General features: G+C 35.5%; 2 protein-coding genes and 1 long non-coding RNA gene across 3 annotated transcripts; 1 reads left to right on the forward strand and 2 right to left on the reverse strand.

Moving 5' to 3' along the window:
- Nucleotides 1-9206: 9206 nt before the first annotated feature.
- Nucleotides 9207-10403, reverse strand: LOC128293283 (uncharacterized). Its single transcript, XR_008283455.1, has 2 exons — nt 9628-10403; nt 9207-9544 (listed from the first exon to the last, which is right to left on the reverse strand). It is a non-coding gene; the product is annotated as an uncharacterized LOC128293283 (long non-coding RNA).
- A 930-nt stretch (nt 10404-11333) lies between these two features.
- LOC108470687 (bHLH transcription factor RHL1-like) lies at nt 11334-14719 on the forward strand. The gene is made up of 7 exons (XM_017772106.2): nt 11334-12117; nt 12234-12341; nt 12447-12608; nt 12752-12817; nt 13145-13210; nt 13403-13471; nt 13931-14719. Exons 1-7 carry the CDS (start codon nt 11635-11637, stop codon nt 14327-14329), a joined length of 1353 nt encoding a protein of 450 aa, XP_017627595.1. The 5' UTR covers nt 11334-11634; the 3' UTR covers nt 14330-14719.
- Nucleotides 14720-16638: 1919 nt separating this feature from the next.
- Nucleotides 16639-17951, reverse strand: LOC108471082 (cytochrome c oxidase assembly factor 6). The gene is made up of 4 exons (XM_017772662.2): nt 17756-17951; nt 17501-17638; nt 17318-17393; nt 16639-16956 (listed from the first exon to the last, which is right to left on the reverse strand). Exons 1-4 carry the CDS (start codon nt 17837-17839, stop codon nt 16949-16951), a joined length of 306 nt encoding a protein of 101 aa, XP_017628151.1. The 5' UTR covers nt 17840-17951; the 3' UTR covers nt 16639-16948.
- Nucleotides 17952-18153: the final 202 nt, after the last annotated feature.

The raw sequence follows: 18153 nt of genomic DNA on the forward strand, positions 1-18153 counted from the left end.
TATTAGTTAATGCAAATTGATAGTATTCATCAACAATAAAATACTTTAACAATCATAAGATTTTCATATCAAAACATTGAACTTTGCCATATGAACTTATCTGGACTAATTTGCAAAAGTCGTAGAAATCCAGGGACTATTCTTGAATTTTCTCCTTTCCACGATTCAGTTCGTTTTCTTGATATGATGTAAAATATGAAAAACCAGCTTTCTCCAGACCTTCTATGGCGTTTTGGCTGATAAAATATGAAGAGATCTCTAGATTCTTCAATTTTATTCTTATTTTATATGTTAAAGTTATAAAATTTCCAATTTTTCCCTTATTTCCCTTATTTTTCTGCTGATTTTCTTGCCTTTGCCGTCCAGCCTATTCACTTTTAGGCTTAATTTCCCTTTAAATCTTCCTTCTTTTAACACTTGAGCTATTTAATCCTTTTAGCAAAATTTATTTTTATTACAATTTAGTCCTTTTTATTTAATTGACTACCTAATCGTTAAAATTTCTCAACCAAACTTTAATACTAGCTAAATGAAACTTCATAAATATTTATAAAAATATTTTATAGCTTGATTTTCAAATTCGAGGTCTCGATACCTCGTTTTTGACCCGTTTGACCTAATAAATTCTTTTAATTCACTAATTTCACCATTTCACAAATTCTTCTAAATTCTTACTTGACTCATAAATATTAAATTACTATCTTGTTCAATCTTATTTGTCGGATTTAGTGATCTCAAATCACCATTTCCGACACCACTGAAAATTAGACCGTTACATTGAAACTTAACAATAACTTTGGTGAATTACAACAACAGTTTAAAAGTCCAAAACAACAACGTAATTAAACTTAAATTACACTTAAAATAATGAATACTTTAATCATTAAGTCATTATATAAAGTTTAAAATTAACAGTAATTAATTAGTCAAAATTAATTATATTAAATTAAAAGCAATTAATGAAAAGCCAAAATGGGGGTTTCAAGAGAGAGATACTCTCAGTAGAAATAATTGATTTGTTTTGTTAAAAGCCAACCAGCAATCTACAAGAAGACAAATTTTTTATGCTTATTATTTTTGTAGTTGATTTCCTAAAAGAATGAATTAAGGGAGATCCTTTTTAATGGATGCCACCTGTATGATGCAAATAATGAAGGCATTTCTGAATTTTAGTTATTGCTGCGTGTATTCATCTTTGGAAAATAGCACAAAAGGGAGACCCTTTTTAATGTGTACTTGAGTTTAATTAATAAAAATATACAGTACATAGATAGTCTTACATTAATGGCTAAAACCCTATATGTCACATGTCTTTTCCATAATCTCATTTAAACAACTTTTTTTAATTGAGTTGATATTGTAAATCGATGACATAATTCAATTAAATATTTTTAAAATTTATATAAAATCAATAAAAATAAGTTATGATAAAATTTGAACTTAAAGCACCGATTATTAATTTTTAATTTTTATCGATGCTTCAACCGAAGCTTTATTCAACTTTTAATAGATAAATTTTTACACCTAAAGCCTAGGTGTGTCGAATTTAATATAAATAGTATAATCTTGATTTGATCTGGTTATTAATAGATCGATTACAAATTTCATCAATTTACTTTACGAATATTAAGAAATTAGTCTCTCTATTTTAATTCATCAAAATCTAATTATCATATTTTATATAAATTGAGAGATTAGTTCAATTATGTAATGCTATTAAACCTTCATTAAATCATTAACCTAAAACCAACGCTTCAATACTTCAATAATTTCTATGCAAACAATTAATTTTAAAATAGATAATTCAAGAATTTATATGTATCAAACTGATAAAAACCAGTTTTAAATTAATATGTTTACCTATAATTAAACTAAATTTTCAAGGACTAAATTTTGACAATTTATTTTGAATTTAAAATTTGATTTATAATATTTGAAATCTTCTTCTCTGTCGTAAAACTAGTGGTACCTTTATACTAAAAAAGAAAAGAAAAAAATCTAAACATGGTTCTATGGCGGAAAATGAGTCTCGAGTCTTAACTCATTACCAACTTCGAGACAAAATGTTGGTTGAACTTGTTCCTTTGTCATGTTTCCTTCGAGTTCATGTCCTTAAACAAAATAATTCGAGGCATATTAAGTTTTTGATATGTTGGGGCTTTTCTTTTTAACAAATAATTGGAGAAAAAAATACTCATAGTGCTACGTATATTCATCAAACCAATTTAATTTCTTTTTGGAAAAAGGAAAGAACAAATCCCAGTAAGAAATGGAAGAAAATAAATTATCTTTCGATTATATATATGAAAGGTGTTGATGTGCATGCATGGCTAGATTTATTCACATATTTTCCCATAAATATATATAGTTAGCTGGAAAATGAAGCGAGGGCCTTCCAAGAAAGTTCAAGGGGTACATATTTATGATGAAAGATTGCAGAACCCTATCATGATCTTTCTATTAATAGCCCCATATCTTCATCTTCAGCTGAAATTTCAAAGGGTATCATTAATACAACTAATTAGATAGTATGTTATATATAAATTAACAACACCAGAATATATTCTAATATATATATAGTACACTATATAACCAACCCAAAAAATAAAAAACAATGTAATCATGTTCTTTGATGTTGCTTGTGGTTCAACAGACAAGGTTTGAGACTATACATATATATATATATATATATATATATATATATATATAGGAAATGAGACAAAATAAAAATACTATTGATCATACAATGAAACTGACGATCATCATTGATCGAATTGTATCAGAAACGAATTCAGGCATTATTCATATGCATAACTGTTGAAAAGTCAAATTAAAAAAAAAAAATGGGTGTTGAAAAGTCAAAATTGGGAGGTGCAAGTGGCACCGAAAGAAAAAAGTGATAGGCAAGTTGTTTAAAGTTGAATGGGATAATTGCAATTTTGGTCCCTAATTTTTAGGCCATTTGCAAGTTAGTCCCTGAACCTCAACTATAAATAGGCCTAACCATTTCTCATTTCAACCATCCCAACCAATCTTTCTCTCTTAGTTTTCTCTTCTCCCATTTGAGAATTCTTAAGGAATTCTATTTGTTTGTAATATTTTGGAGATAGTAAAGTTATCATCCGGTGTTAGTGCAGGGGCGTAGGTATAATTTACGAACCTCGTTAAAACTCTTGTGTTCTTTCTTGTCCTATTTTTCTTTCAATATTTGAGGGTATAATAGTAGTATTTAATTGTGCTATTAAATTACTATAAAGGGATATTCGACTAAGGAAAGACTTGGTATTTAAGAGATCCTTGTGATCCACCTCTCTTCCACAGGAATTGAACTTTGTGTGATTTTTAGTACAATAATTTACACGCTCCGACCCTATTGAAACAACAAGTGGTATCGAGCGAAGGTTAATCGTAGTATGCTCTGTGGTTGCAGTTTAAACCGATCTTCCACATCGAAAAGATTTCCTTAGGTATATTGAAAGATTATGGAGAAAGCGGTCGGTGTAGGAGCTTCAACATCGTCCATGTGGACAAGACCGACAATTGCAAATGCAAGATTGGCCGTGGAGATCTTTGATGGCACGGGCCATTTTGGTATGTGGCAAAGTGAGGTTCTAGATGCCCTTTTTCAGCGAGGTCTAGACATTGCCATTGATGAAGAGAAACCAGATGATGTACGGAGAAAGATTGGAAGGCGATCAATCGGTTGGCATGTGGCACAATTCGATCATGCCTTTCTCGAGAGCGAGTATGCTTTTTCAAAGGAGACTTCGCAAATAAGTTGTGGGTGGCACTTGAAGAAAAATTTTTGAAGAAAAACAGTCAAAATAAGCTCCACTTGAAGAAAAGACTGTTTCGCTTTACTTACGTCCCAAGTACCACAATGAATGATCACATCACCAAATTTAATCGTTAGTCACCGATTTCTTTGAATATGGATGAGACATTCAAAGATGAAGATTTGGCTTTGATCTTTGTTGGGGTCACTTCGAGGAGTTTGAGTTCTAGAAACTACTCTACTTCATGGCGGGAGTGATATATCTCGGCGAAGTGCATGCGGCCTTATACGATTATGAACAGAGAAAGAAGGACAAACAGAAAAACTCAATCAGAGATACAGAAGCTTTAGTAGTCCGAGGTCGTTCATACACTCGGAAGAAAACTCAGAAAGGGAGATCAAAGTCAAAGTCCAGACTCGGGAAAGATGAATGTGCCTTTTGTCATGAGAAAGGCCACTAGAAGAAAAATTGTCCAAAGCTGAAGAATAAGGGAAAAGCTGCTGTAGATGCTTGTGTTGCAAAGCATGATACCGTGACTCAATTATCATGGTTGCATCATCATCGTCGTTCCATTCGGATGAGTGGATATTGGATTCGGGTTGTACCTATCATATGTCCCTAACCGGAGTGGTTCTCGATTTAGTAGAACTAAATGGAGGAGTTGTTTATATGGGCAATGACAATGCTCAGAAAGCTGTTGGGATAGGTTCAATCCAATTAAAGAATCAAGATGGATCAACCGAGTTCTAACGATGTTGATGCGTGCCCGGTTTGAAGAAAATCTCATCTCATTGGGAGCCTTGGAATCCAATGGTTCAGGTTGTTACTATGAGAGATGGGGTTTTGAAAGTGACATCTGGCGCACTTGTGATATTGAAGGGCATCAGGAAAAATAACTTGTATTACTACCAAGGTAGTACAGTTATTGGAGCAGTCGCTGCAGCTTCCAGTAACAAAGAATTGGACTCAATGCAGTTGTGGCATATGAAGTTGGGACATACCAGCGAAAAATCCTTGCAAATTCTGGCAAAGCAAGGATTGTTGAAAGGTGCAAAGGCTTGCAAATTAAAATTTTGCGAGCATTGTGTTCTGGGAAAGCAAAAGAGAGTGAAATTACTGCTATCCATAATACAAAAGGTATTTTGGAATATGTTCACTCAGATGTGTGGGGGCCTTCCAAAACACTTTCGTTGGGAGGAAAACACTACTTTGTTACTTTTGTTGATGACTTTTCCAGAAGAGTTTGGGTGTATACCATGAAAACTAAAGATGAAGTGCTTGGAGTTTTTCTTAAATGGAAAACTATGATCGAAAACCAGACTGGCAAGAAAATCAAGCGGCTTAGGACGGACAATGGAGGGGAATATAGAAGTGATCCGTTCTTCGATGTGTGCCAAGAGTATGGTATTGTTCGACACTTCACAGTTAGGGATACACCACAATGAGAATGGAGTGGCAGAGCGTATGAATCGAACATTCTTGGAGAAAGTTCGATGTATGTTGTCCAATCTTTGGGTTGGGCAAGCAATTTTGGTGAGGTTGTGACATACCGCCATCTTGTTAATCGTTTGCCATCATCGCATTAGAAAGAAAAACTCCTATGGAGGTATGGTGCTGAAAACCGGCTCTGATTATGATTCCTTACATGTGTTTGGATCCACTTGCATATTACCATGTGAAGGAGTCAATGTTAGATCCGAGGGCAAAGAAAGCTCTCTTTATGGGAATCACTTCTGGAGTGAAGGGATTTCGTCTTTGGTGCTTAAGCACAAAGAAAATGATCTGTAGCAGAGATGTTACCTTTGATGAATCTGCCACATTGAAAAAGGTAGCAGATGAAGATATTCAGACAAGCGATACTCCACAGCGGTGGAGTGTACTCCAAAACAGTGGAGTTTGAGCGGATGGGGATTTGCCAGTTAATAAGTCTAATTCTCCACCACAATGGAGGAATTAGAGGTTGAAGAGGTTCGACCCAAAACCATTAAGTACACCAGAACCAGTTGCAGTTGCAAGGCCAAGGAGAGAAATTCGTAAACCTGCTCGATTTACTGATATGGTGGCTTACGCCCTTCCCGTTGTTGATGATGATATTCCTATCACTTATCAAGAAGCAATGCAAAGCTTAGAAAGTGATAAATGGAAAAGCGCCATGGATGAAGAAATGCAATCTCTCCTGAAGAACAATACTTGGGAGTTGGCGCAATTACCGAAAGGTAAAAGGGCAATCGGATGCAAGTGGGTATTCAAAGAAAGATGGATCTCCTAGCAAGAAAGATGTTCGCTACAAGGCAAGGTTGGTAGCTAAAGGCTACGCTTCGAAAGGAGGAATTGACTACAATGATGTATTTTCCCTGTTGTGAAGCATTCCTCCATTAGAATTTTGTTGGCCTTGGTAGCACAGTTGAATTTGGAGCTAGCTCAACTTGATGTTAAGACGGCTTTCTTGCATGGTGAGTTAGAAGAGAGATCTATATGACTCACCGAAGGATACACAGATCTTTGGTGGTAGAAATTGGGTTTGTAAGTGAACAAATCGCTATATGGATTGAAGCAATCCCGAGGCGATGGTACAAGCGATTTGATAGCTTTATGAAAAGCGAAGTACACAAGAAGCAAATATGACAATTGTGTGTATTTGCGAAGTCGCATGACGGATCTTTCATTTATCTACTCTTGTATGTTGATGATATGTTAATCGCTTCGAAGAGCCAAAAAGAGATAGATAAGCTGAAGGCTCAGTTGAATCAAGAGTTCGAGATGAAAGATCTAGGTGAGGCCAAGAAGATTCTCGGCATGGAGATAAGTAGAGAGAGAGAGAGGCAAGCTTTGTTTGAATCAGAAGCAATATCTGAAAAAGGTATTACAATGTTTTGGTGTAAATGAAAACACTAAACATGTAAGTACCCCACTTGCTTCTCATTTGAAACTTAGTGCTCAATTATCTCCGAAAACTGAAGAAGAAAGAGAATATATGGCAAAAGTCCCATATGCTAATGCAGTTGGGAGTTTGATGTATGCGATGGTGTGTCTGTGACCCGACATTTCACAAGCTGTTGGAGTTGTGGCGGTATATGCATGATCTTGGAAAAGGACATTGGCAAGTCAGAAATGGATTCTACGGTATCTTCAAAACCGTAGATGTTGGTTTAATTTTGAACAGGATGAAGCACTTGGTCGGTTTGTAGTCGGATATGTTGATTCCGACTTTCTTTGGTGATTTAGATAAACGTCGTTCAACTACGGGTATCTGTTTACTCTCTTGCGAAAGCCCGGTGAGTTGGAAGTCTACCTTACGATCTCTGATGGTGTGTCTACTACGAAGCGGAATATATGGCGATTCTGAAGGCATTAAGGAGGCTATTTGGCTTAATGGATTGTTGAAAGACTTGGGAGTTGTTCAAAGTCACATTAGTCTATATTGTGACAGTCAGAGCGCTATTCATTTAGCGAAAAATCAAGTCTATCATTCAAGAACCAAGCATATCGACGTAAGATATCACTTTGTGCGGGAAGTCTTTGAAAAAGGAAAAATTCTACTTGAAGATTCCAGGCAGATAATCCCGCAAATATGATGACCAAAGTGGTAACAACAATCAAGTTTAATCATTGTTTGAACTTGATTAACATCCTGAAAATTTGAGCACCTTCAGGTGTATGGCGCTCGAGAGCGCATTTGGAGGCACTACAAAAAGATAGCTTTATCGAATTTGGGGAGTTGAAGGAAGTATGTGAAGATGTGATTATCCTAATCAAATCTTCAAGGTGGAGATTGTTGAAAAGTCAAATTAAAAAAAAAAAATGGGTGTTGAAAAGTCAAAATTGGGAGGTGCAAGTGGCACCGAAAGAAAAAAGTGATAGGCAAGTTGTTTAAAGTTGAATGGGATAATTGCAATTTTGGTCCCTAATTTTTTAGGCCATTTGCAAGTTAGTCCCTGAACCTCAACTATAAATAGGCCTAACCATTTCTCATTTCAACCATCCCAACCAATCTTTCTCTCTTAGTTTTCTCTCTTCTCCCATTTGAGAATTCTTAAGGAATTCTATTTGTTTGTAATATTTTGGAGATAGTAAAGTTATCATCTGGTGTTAGTGCCCGAGGGGCGTAGGTATAATTTACGAACCTCGTTAAAACTCTTGTGTTCTTTCTTGTCCTATTTTTCTTTCAATATTTGAGGTATAATAGTAGTATTTAATTGTGCTATTAAATTACTATAAAGGGATATTCGACTAAGGAAAGACTTGGTATTTAAGAGATCCTTGTGATCCACCTCTCTTCCCTGGGAATTGAACTTTGTGTGATTTTTTAGTACAATAATTTACACGCTTCCGACCCTATTGAAACAACAATAACTGTGTGAGTGTCATGATTCATGAGAGGTCTTTGAATCTTTGGATTTTCTTTTGTACGTATACATATAATATAAATGAAAGAGGGGTAAGCTGTGCAGAGATCCTAAACGAGTTGTTTTTATTTATTTATTTTTGTGTTTGTTTATTTACTGTAATCAGATTTTCATCATTGGGAAAGCAATACTTTTAAGTTAGGACTAAGATATATATATATATATATCTTCTAGCTTAGTTTGATACCATTAATATGTATACACGAAATTTAATGATGATATACAATATTGCATGTTATCATTCCCAGCATCTAGGATTCAGCGAAGAAGCAAATATATATAGAATATTTTATAAGCGTTAACTGATATGCTGATTAATGTGATAATTAAGAAAAAAAAGCATAATAAAAAATCAGCTTTGATTTAACAAAATGTATTAAATATAAAATTTTTAAAACTATTATGCTAAATTTATTTAATTTATATATTAAAAAAGTAAAACTACATCTGAAGGAATACTTTTAAATTCAACAATTTAAAATTTTAATTTTAAAAAGATTAAACTAATTAAAAATAATTAAGGGAATGGAAGGGAAATGAAAGCCCTATTCGCTAGCTGTCAGAGTAAGGGAAAAGAACTCGCTTCTTGTGGGCAACATGTAATAAGTTGTTGGTAGGATTAGAGAAGAGTTGGTGATTTTACATTTAAGAGCTTGTTTTTGTCCCCACTAATGTCGGTTTGGGAGATAATTAGCCGCGTGAGATTACAAAAAGTAAGGGTGGTTTCGACAATTCGTAAAGTGAGAAGATAGCGAAACCCTGGTAGTAGATACGGACGCTAGCCGACTACGCGAGACCTCGGAGCTTATTTTGCCGTGACATCTCATTCACCTTGCATTCAGCTCACGTATATTAATAAGGTTTAATTCTTAACAATTTCAATATTTTTAGATTAATTTCGAGTAATAACAAAGGAGCGAAAAGCATATTCCAGCGGAAGGCATAACTGTTCACATTCGTCTTCCAACTTAATTTTACATTCGCAAAAAGTAAGAGCATTTGTTCAATTAGAGTGGCCATCAACTTTTAAATCAACGGAACTATGCGTTATTATATATAAATCGATCTCTTTTTGCCTGCTGCATAATTAATGTGCGGAATGTGGAGAGGGAAAGCGACGGGGAATATATAGTGAGAAGTGAAGGCAATACAAGACATTAATACAAACGAGTCATATATCTTTACAGAAATTATGGCATATAGAAGCACCTAGTAAAATTAAAATTACAAATTGGAGGGTGTTTAATAATTTTATCCCAACCCTCAATAACCTAGCCTTCAAGAGACTAGGGAATGAAACGACATACCCCAAATGTGAAAATGGTTGCGGAACTTTTGAACATGTGTTCCGGGATTGTGTAACTGTGAAGAAAGTATGGGATAAGTTAGAGATTGGGTGACTGCAAAATCTTTCCGTAGTCGAATATAAGGAATGAATGACATACCTACTGGAGAATGGAACAGGTGGGTAGAGGAGCTTAATAATCAGGGCTATTTGGACAATCTGGACATCTAGGAATCGAGTCTTGCATGAAAGACAAAATCAACTGACTCAAGAAACAATGGAAATGGTGAAAAAACATACAAAAGAATGGGGAGAGGTTAGACAACGCTTATATGTTAGAACTTTTGTACCAAAAGGATGGAGACCACCAGTGTCGGATGTTATCAAAATAAACTTTGATGGAGCTCTCCAAAGGAGCACAAAAGAGTCTTGTACGAGACTAATAGTGTGAAGGCCTGAAAGGACGGTGGTAGGCTCGAACATAATAATAAACAAACATATTTCATTGGTGTTTGCGACAGAGGCAGTTGCATGTCTCCAGGTGACACAGATGGGAATAGATCTTGGACTCCAAAGGGTTGAGATTGAGGGAGATGCTCTCACAATAATAAAAAACAAATTTCATCAAGAGAGATGAACCAGTGATTTGTGCCTGCATCGAAGATATCAAAAAACTGAAGGAAGCTTTCCATACCTATTGTTTCTCATACACTACTAGAGAAAGAAATAATGGGTTGGCTCACATCCTAGCAACGGAGGGTTTGAAGAGGAAAGAGCAAATCTATCTGGTGAAGCATGGGGCAAAGATATGGCTTAAAGGGTACCTTGGGGAAAACGATGATCAATTCTTCAAGAAGCTGAAACGGAAACGATAGAGATGAAGAGAGGAGGCTTTTTGGGGTCAAACTAACTGGTTAATTTTGGGGTCCCTAAAATACTATCGATTTTAGTGATTTTCAAAGTAGACGGTTTTATTTTAGTTGGCTTTTTATTTTCTTTTTTGGTTATTGTATAATTAGAACTTTAATATGTTTGTTTCTTTAGTTTTATTGACTCATCTAATAAATCCAGCTGGTTCATATATAATTTTAAGAAAGTTAAATTTATCAAAGGAACAACTTAGGATTAGGATTTGACTTGAAAAATAAATGGGATGTCGAAGTGAGTCAAAGAGGTTAATTAAAGTAGTTGGAAAGTCCAAAATTTTTCAGGGTGTGAAAATTCAGTTAATTGACCTCATTCTGTGTCCCCAGTGCTTTAAATTTCAAACTAATCTCGACATCACTTAGAAAACACACTTTAAAAATTAATTCTGTAGAAACATAGGAATAATAAGATATAAGGATGGTAATGAAGTATGGAGGATGGATAAATATTAATTGTCAAATTTTTATCATTTTATATTTTATATTTTATATTTTATGTGACGAATGCTTGACATTAAAAATCATTATCAACTTTATAAATATTGGCTGTATTTATTTTTTCAATACTGTTAAATTTCAATTTAATTTTTGTTTATTATTTTAATACTTTGAAATTTTTAAACACAAATAACTAAATATAATTTTTAAAAAATATTTAAATGTAAAATATAAAAAAATTTAAATAAATAATTATCATAATCACTCTTAAAAAAAAAAAGAAATTCACCCTACAACAATCCATTTTTCAAAACAAATTCACTCTAGAACAATGCAAAATCCGTCTAACAACACTAATAAAAATTCATAAAATGTTTAAAAAATAATATTTGAGAAATAAAAATCAAATAATGTGTTAAATGTTAAAAGGGGAAAAAAAATCCTGAATAGAAATTAGATAATGGTAAACCAAACCCTAAAAAAACAAACGCAAGTTATATAATAAGAAAGATGAGGCGCTGGCATTCAATTGGTCGTTGAAAAATAGGAGTGGAGATTTTGCTAATTACCATTGCTCAGGGATGATAATGATGATATGATGAAGAAGCATTTAAGTAATTAAACTCATAACAATGCCCCTCCCTCTCTCTCCTCTTTCTATATTTAATAATCCCAACCCTTAGAATTCCCAAGTGAAAGAAGACTCCTCCTCCCTTCATCTTCACTCTTCGCCAACCCATTGACACAAAACCAAAAATCATTCCTGATCCTAAAATCCCCTTTTTATTTACAACAGTTGAATTATGCAGCCTTGTAGTCGTGAAATGCAAGCAATGAACTCTCTCTTAAGCCCAACGCAACAAATCCCTCTCCAAGACCTTCAACCCAACGGAAACAGCGGCACTCACCAGGCGCAGATCCACAACCCACAGTTCGATCCCACCTCCTCCCACGATGACTTCTTAGACCAGATGCTCTCCACTCTCCCTTCTTGCTCCTGGTCCGACCTCAAGTCACCTTGGGACCCGCCTAAATCTGATGAAACGCCGCCTTCTAATCCTGACAATAATGTTGGGTTTCACTACGATGAGATTCTAGCCTCCAAGCTTAGACAACATCAAATCAACGGCGGCGGCGGAGGGACTACTGCAGCTATGAAGATGATGATGCAACAGCAGATGATGTTACCGGGAAGACCCATCGCCGCCGCAGGTGGAGGAGGGTTGACTATGCCGTTGCATAACGATATCGTTGATGGGTCTTCGTTTAAGTCCCCCAATCAACAGGTTGACGTCACTTCTCACTATCTTAACTTGTTTCCTGGTTGGCTATATACTGTAACTGAAATATAGACATAACAACAATGAATGAGTGAGGATGTTTCTGAGTTGTTTTTATGCAGGGTGGGGAGGGTTCCGTGCAAGCTCTGTACAACGGTTTCGGTGCTGGATCTTTGCATGGGACTAATAATCAGTCACCGAACCAGCCTCAGCATTTTCACCATCCTCAGGCATACCTTCTTTTCTCTTTTACATTTTCCCCAAAGTATCACGAAGACCCTAAATGGGCTAATGATACATATCCAGTTATTCACAAGTACTTATTTATTGTTCAGGGAGGCAATATGCAGACACAAAGCTTTGGAGCAACAGCAGGGACAGTTATGAACCAAAGTCAGGCAAGCGGATCGACAACGGGAGGTGCACCGGCTCAACCCAAACAAAGAGTTAGGGCTAGAAGGGGTCAAGCTACTGATCCCCACAGCATCGCTGAAAGAGTAAGCAATCCCTTTCTCTTAATCAGTACTTGGTTTTTGCCTTATTGTTCATGAAGATTTGTTTGTTTTTATCGTAAAATACATTAGGGAGCTGAAAAGATGATTTGATTCGATCCGTATACTGAAATGATATGTGTTGGCAGTTACGCAGAGAGAGAATTGCAGAGAGAATGAAAGCTCTTCAAGAACTGGTTCCCAATGCCAATAAGGTACACTTCGCGCCGGCCCTCCGGCTTCAAATTCTTTGACTATTCTTGACGGTCAAATGTTAGGTATCAGAATATAAGGGCAGGTGTCAGTTAGTAGGATTAATTAATAGTCACAGTTGTGAAACTTTAATGCTATTTGGTCCCTATCCCGAACCTTACTCCTAGAAAAGAGTTGAGTTAGTAACTGAATTTTTTTTTCAATCATATCATATCATATCATCTTTAACAATAAAATCAAACTGTTATATACATTAATTAGGAAAGTTAATTAATGCATGTTAGCATATAATTATATTTGTTTTTGATTGTGTGTGTGTGGAATTACAGACAGATAAAGCTTCAATGCTTGATGAGATAATCGACTATGTCAAATTCCTCCAGCTCCAAGTCAAGGTGTCCACACTTTGTCTCTTATTTTTTTTTTATTCTTTATTCTGAATTAAATTATGAAGGATTCCCCAACCAGGTTGACATTTAATTATTTATTTTTTACTTAATCCAGTTGTAATTATATGTATGGGCCTTTCTGACACTAAAATTCTTTTGCTTTTTTTTCTTTTTTGCTGTTTCCTGGAAATTATACAGGTTCTGAGTATGAGTAGATTGGGCGGTGCCGCTGCTGTTGCTCCCCTTGTTGCTGATATGCCATCTGAGGTAAACCCTAATTCCAAAATCATCCCCTTTTCATTTTTCACTACAGTTTTCTGCCCTTGTAATAATTTACATTCATCGTAATTTTCTATCCCCCTCTCAAAAAAGAAGAGAAAAAGACCGCCATAAATATGTTGTGTATTTTCCTTTTTTAAAGAAAAACAAATGGAAATGGAAAATTATTACTAAATGTAAACATAAAAAAATAGGCTTCTTTCTTGTCTTGTTTAAATCATTCTGTTTCTCTCAAATCACACCACTAAACGACAAAACAAAAGTAGCACGCTTGCCCCCACTGTCATAGATTCCTCCTTTCCCTCTCTAGAACTTTATTTATTTATTTATTTTTTTTGAGTTTTTAGTCGTTTATTTTTTTGTCCAAGCATCTCTTTTGGAGGGCGAGAAAAGAGAAAATGATAAAAGAGTACTATGTTTTTTTTTTTTTTTTTCTTGTCATTGCAGGTAGGTGATTGTGTTCAAACGACTGCTGGCGGTGGTGGGTCCCTTCAGAGAAATTCTAACGGTAACCAACCGTCTGCGAATAACGACAGCTTAACGGTGACGGAGCACCAAGTAGCTAAGCTAATGGAGGAAGACATGGGGTCCGCCATGCAGTACCTGCAAGGGAAGGGACTTTGCCTCATGCCCATTTCCCTAGCCACCGCCATCTCAACCGCCACGTGTCATTCCAGGAACCCCATGATCAACAAGGGCAGCAGCAGCAACCACCCTTTGCTTCAATCCAATGGCGATGGGCCTTCCTCGCCTAGCATGTCCGTCTTGACTGTCCAGTCAGCTACAATGGGTAACGGCGGTCTTGATGGTTCCGCAAAAGATGCTGCTTCCGTTTCCAAGCCGTGATGACGGCGTTGACTGACTCAAAGCTTAAAAAAAAAAAAAAAGGATTTGTGGAGGGAATTCAAAGGCCAGCTTTAAGTCTAGGAGAATAAGGTGGTGAAGAAAGGATACCGTATTTACTTGGACTTTTGGTAAAGCCTAGCTGCTAATCTGACCAAACCCCAACTAAAACAATAACTAAAAGAAGAAGAGGATTAACCCAATCCAATCCTTAAAACAACAACTTACTATTAGTATTTTGAATTGTTTCTGGTTTGTTATATGTTATTTGCATGGATTTAAATGTAAAATAAAAATGAAGGGTGTTTTAAGAACAAAGTATGGATTATTTATTACTTTAAAATAATTACGCAATTATTATATGGGGATGATTTTGCTAGCTTTATCTGAAAAGGAGTGGCCCAGCCAGCTTTGATTACTTTATATTTTGTTTTTTATACTAATACTAAGCAAGTGGGGTGTATCTTGTGAGAAATTAGCTTAGAAGTCAACGGGCGAGCAGCTTTTCCTTGTCTTGAGTTTATTATAATCTTACTATTATTTTTTTAAATGATAGAATAGAGATGATGATTTATTTTGGTTGAACAATCTTTACACCAATAATGCCTTCATTTTTAAATCTCGTTGGCGATTTTTATACATATAGGGAAGCCCTGTAAAAACTGGTAACTTAAGTCCAGGGCATTGGGGTCATCAATAAAGTCAAGGAGCGTTGACTCTATTGGGTATTGTACTTAACCTTGCCATCTTATAAGATCATGCATGGAAATTTGGCCTCGTCACTCGTTATTTATAAATTAATTTAGGTGATATCGTATGTTCTTATTATATAGTAGTAGTAACAAGATCATTTATTATATTAATAAAAATAAGGGGTTGTTAGGTCAAGAAACATCAGGACCACAAGCTAGCAATTAAGTTAAAGTTTGACCAACAACAAATAAAAATTATAAAAAGGAAAGTGGGAAGCAACTAAGGTGAACAACAACAGGCTGCATATATGAGTTCTGTGGCCCAGTCAAAACGCGTAGACTTCACCATCCTAGCAGAGGAACACCATATCTGTTCTTTAACCTATGCTCAATGTAACAATTCGAATCTCAAAACAGCATACCAAGAAATATATAACCCACTTAACCAAGAAACACGACCTTAGCAACACAACATTGCCAGCAAATTTCAAGCATCATAGGTTCGCAACCAATTAGAACAGCACTGGGAACCCATCTTTTAAACCTTAAACAAGGTGGTAAATCACCCAATTTTTGCTTCAACATTCTCAACTAGTAGGATTAATGGTAGGTAGGGCTGAGAATACACTGGTTACCTACAGCATCTTCTTCACATTGACTAGACACCCAACAGCACCTGCAAATATCTCTTCATAATACTTCTTGCCTGCATGAGATAGAGACAGAAAAGAGAGATGCTGCGACTAACTTGAAGCTCAATTGCAACAGATCTTGTTCACATCTAACAAATTTATACATCCACTACAGGCACATGGGAGTATGAAGAGACATGAAGTCCACTACTTTGTGTCAATGACATATTATATCAAGTATTAAATGATATAAAAGCAAGTAAAAGAATATTTTAGCCCATCTGCTCCAACAAGTCAGTAAAAGATACTATTCCAGTCTAAAACAGGAAACAGAAAATTAAATTAAATTAAATTAAACACCATTAAACAAGCTGGTAGTTAAAATTTCAAAATCATATGTATTCTTCTACAGGTACATTCAATAGTTTAAAATATTTATTAGCTGTATTCACAGTTCACACTCATTCCTCTTCTAAGAACACCTCTTATCATGAATTTAATGCTATCTGTGCATGTCTAGAGAGAGTATTACATGACAGACAGATGCCATGTGTTCAAACTCGTATTAAACCTATATAAAAACTATATTTGAGCATTGAATCAAATCCCTGTTGAATCCAAATTACAGCTTCACTAGCTGCATAGTGAAAAACAGACCACAAGCTTGGCATATTGTAGTTCCATGTAAGAAACGGAGAACCAATAAGATTGTATGAATACACAAGCAGAAGATAAGGATAAAAGAGTTCTTCCTCCATGCGTGAAATAAACTTGGTAGGTTGTAGTTCCAGTCAATGCTTTAGAAGAAACAAAAGATAGATGCGCATAGAGCAAGCAGAGACATATATTTAAGAGTACCAAGTCATGACAACGAGAAGAACAAAGCAATGCAACTCTTACACATAGAACCTTAGATAGTCTAGATTTAGAACAAGGAGTTAAAAGGAATGAAAAAGAAGTAAGAAACATATCTCAACATACACACATATGCAGTAAGAGAAAGAAGTCAGCTTAACATTTACATGGTACAAGTACAAGTTTAACTGGGATAATATGGAAAGTCAACAGCTGGCATAAGATGTTCATTCATAATTAAAACCTTACTCAGACATATCTTCATAGGTATGCCTGAATCAACAATAGATAGAATATTTGAAATCAACAAAACCCCCCAATGGCTCAGCAGAATCTTAACTCCAGGTCATTGGAGACACCTCAGCAATTTGATTAAAGGATGCAAGATTCAGCCAATGATAGACCAGGATGGTCCAATCTTCAGCAGAGGCCGAAGACAAGCATTACACCCCTGCCAAAAATAAATAGACTTAGCCTAATGAGTACTATTCACTTCAAATTCAACAACAATACCACTCTTAGCACCCAAAGTTATGAGCATATTTAGGAAGCGTTGAGCCAATACAAACAAAGAGCACTGTGATTCATACAAGAAACATGATTGCCAAATTCAAAAACCAATGTCAATTCTTTACCGAATATCCAGTTTCCCATCTAAGCGTGTAATCATTAATGTGATTGTATGTCCTAAAGACTACAGAGATAGCAATTTCATGTAACTAAGGAAGCCCCTAAAAGTCTAAAAGCTTCAATAGGCATTTAAGCAGAGGTTGGGGGCCTGAAAGTGTAAGGTTGTGGAAGTGACAACGGACCTCTCCTCGTTTCCTTATCATCAAGCAGCCTCTGCGTTCGCTTGGTCTTACAGTACTGCCTATCAAAATGCTTCACCTACAAAAAAAACCCAAAAAAGATGCAGCCCAAAATTTAAAAAAAAAAAGTGAAAGATGGAACAATATTTATGGTTAAATAGCTAAGATTAGAGAGTAATCAGTTACCCAAGAAACTCGACAATTCTTAACGTAATCCTCCCTGGAGGGTTTGCATTCAGTGGGATATAAGAGCCCCACTGATCCGATTTCAGTGGGTTTCTTGTCCGAATGTTTTTCCAAGCAAGAGTAAAATGCATCACGAGCCTTTTTTAACCCAACCCCAAATCAATAAAAAAAAAAACAACATTTAGATTAGATTGTTAAGGGTTTATTTTGCAATAAATTACCGAGATTAAAAAATTGGAAATGAAGAAGAAGGACCTTGTAGCAAGCTTGCCTGGCTTGCAAAAGCACGTCGGTGTGGATTTCGTCTTGTTTAGCAGATGCATAAGCTTCCAGCGACATGGCTTACTGGCTTTTACCCAAGAAAACAAGAAAAACAGGTAGAAAGTGCCTGATTCCTTTACCGAGCTTTTTCTGGTTTCGTTACTTGTTGTGGAGGCAAAGGCAAGAGGGCTCCATTCCTCCATTTGGATTTGGGCTTCAATCTGGTAATTTTGTTTTTCTGAAGGCCCATCATGCAGCTTTAACATTTTGTGATTCTTCTTATAATTATAAACATTATTTTATTTAATTGAATAAAAAATATTACTTGCATGGAACTCATTGCCAACGATGATCTAATTTTTCACTGAAATTGCTCAAGTTTGACCTCATTT

Source organism: Gossypium arboreum, chromosome 5 (assembly GCF_025698485.1).
Source record: "Gossypium arboreum isolate Shixiya-1 chromosome 5, ASM2569848v2, whole genome shotgun sequence".
NCBI classification, from domain to species: domain Eukaryota; kingdom Viridiplantae; phylum Streptophyta; class Magnoliopsida; order Malvales; family Malvaceae; genus Gossypium; species Gossypium arboreum.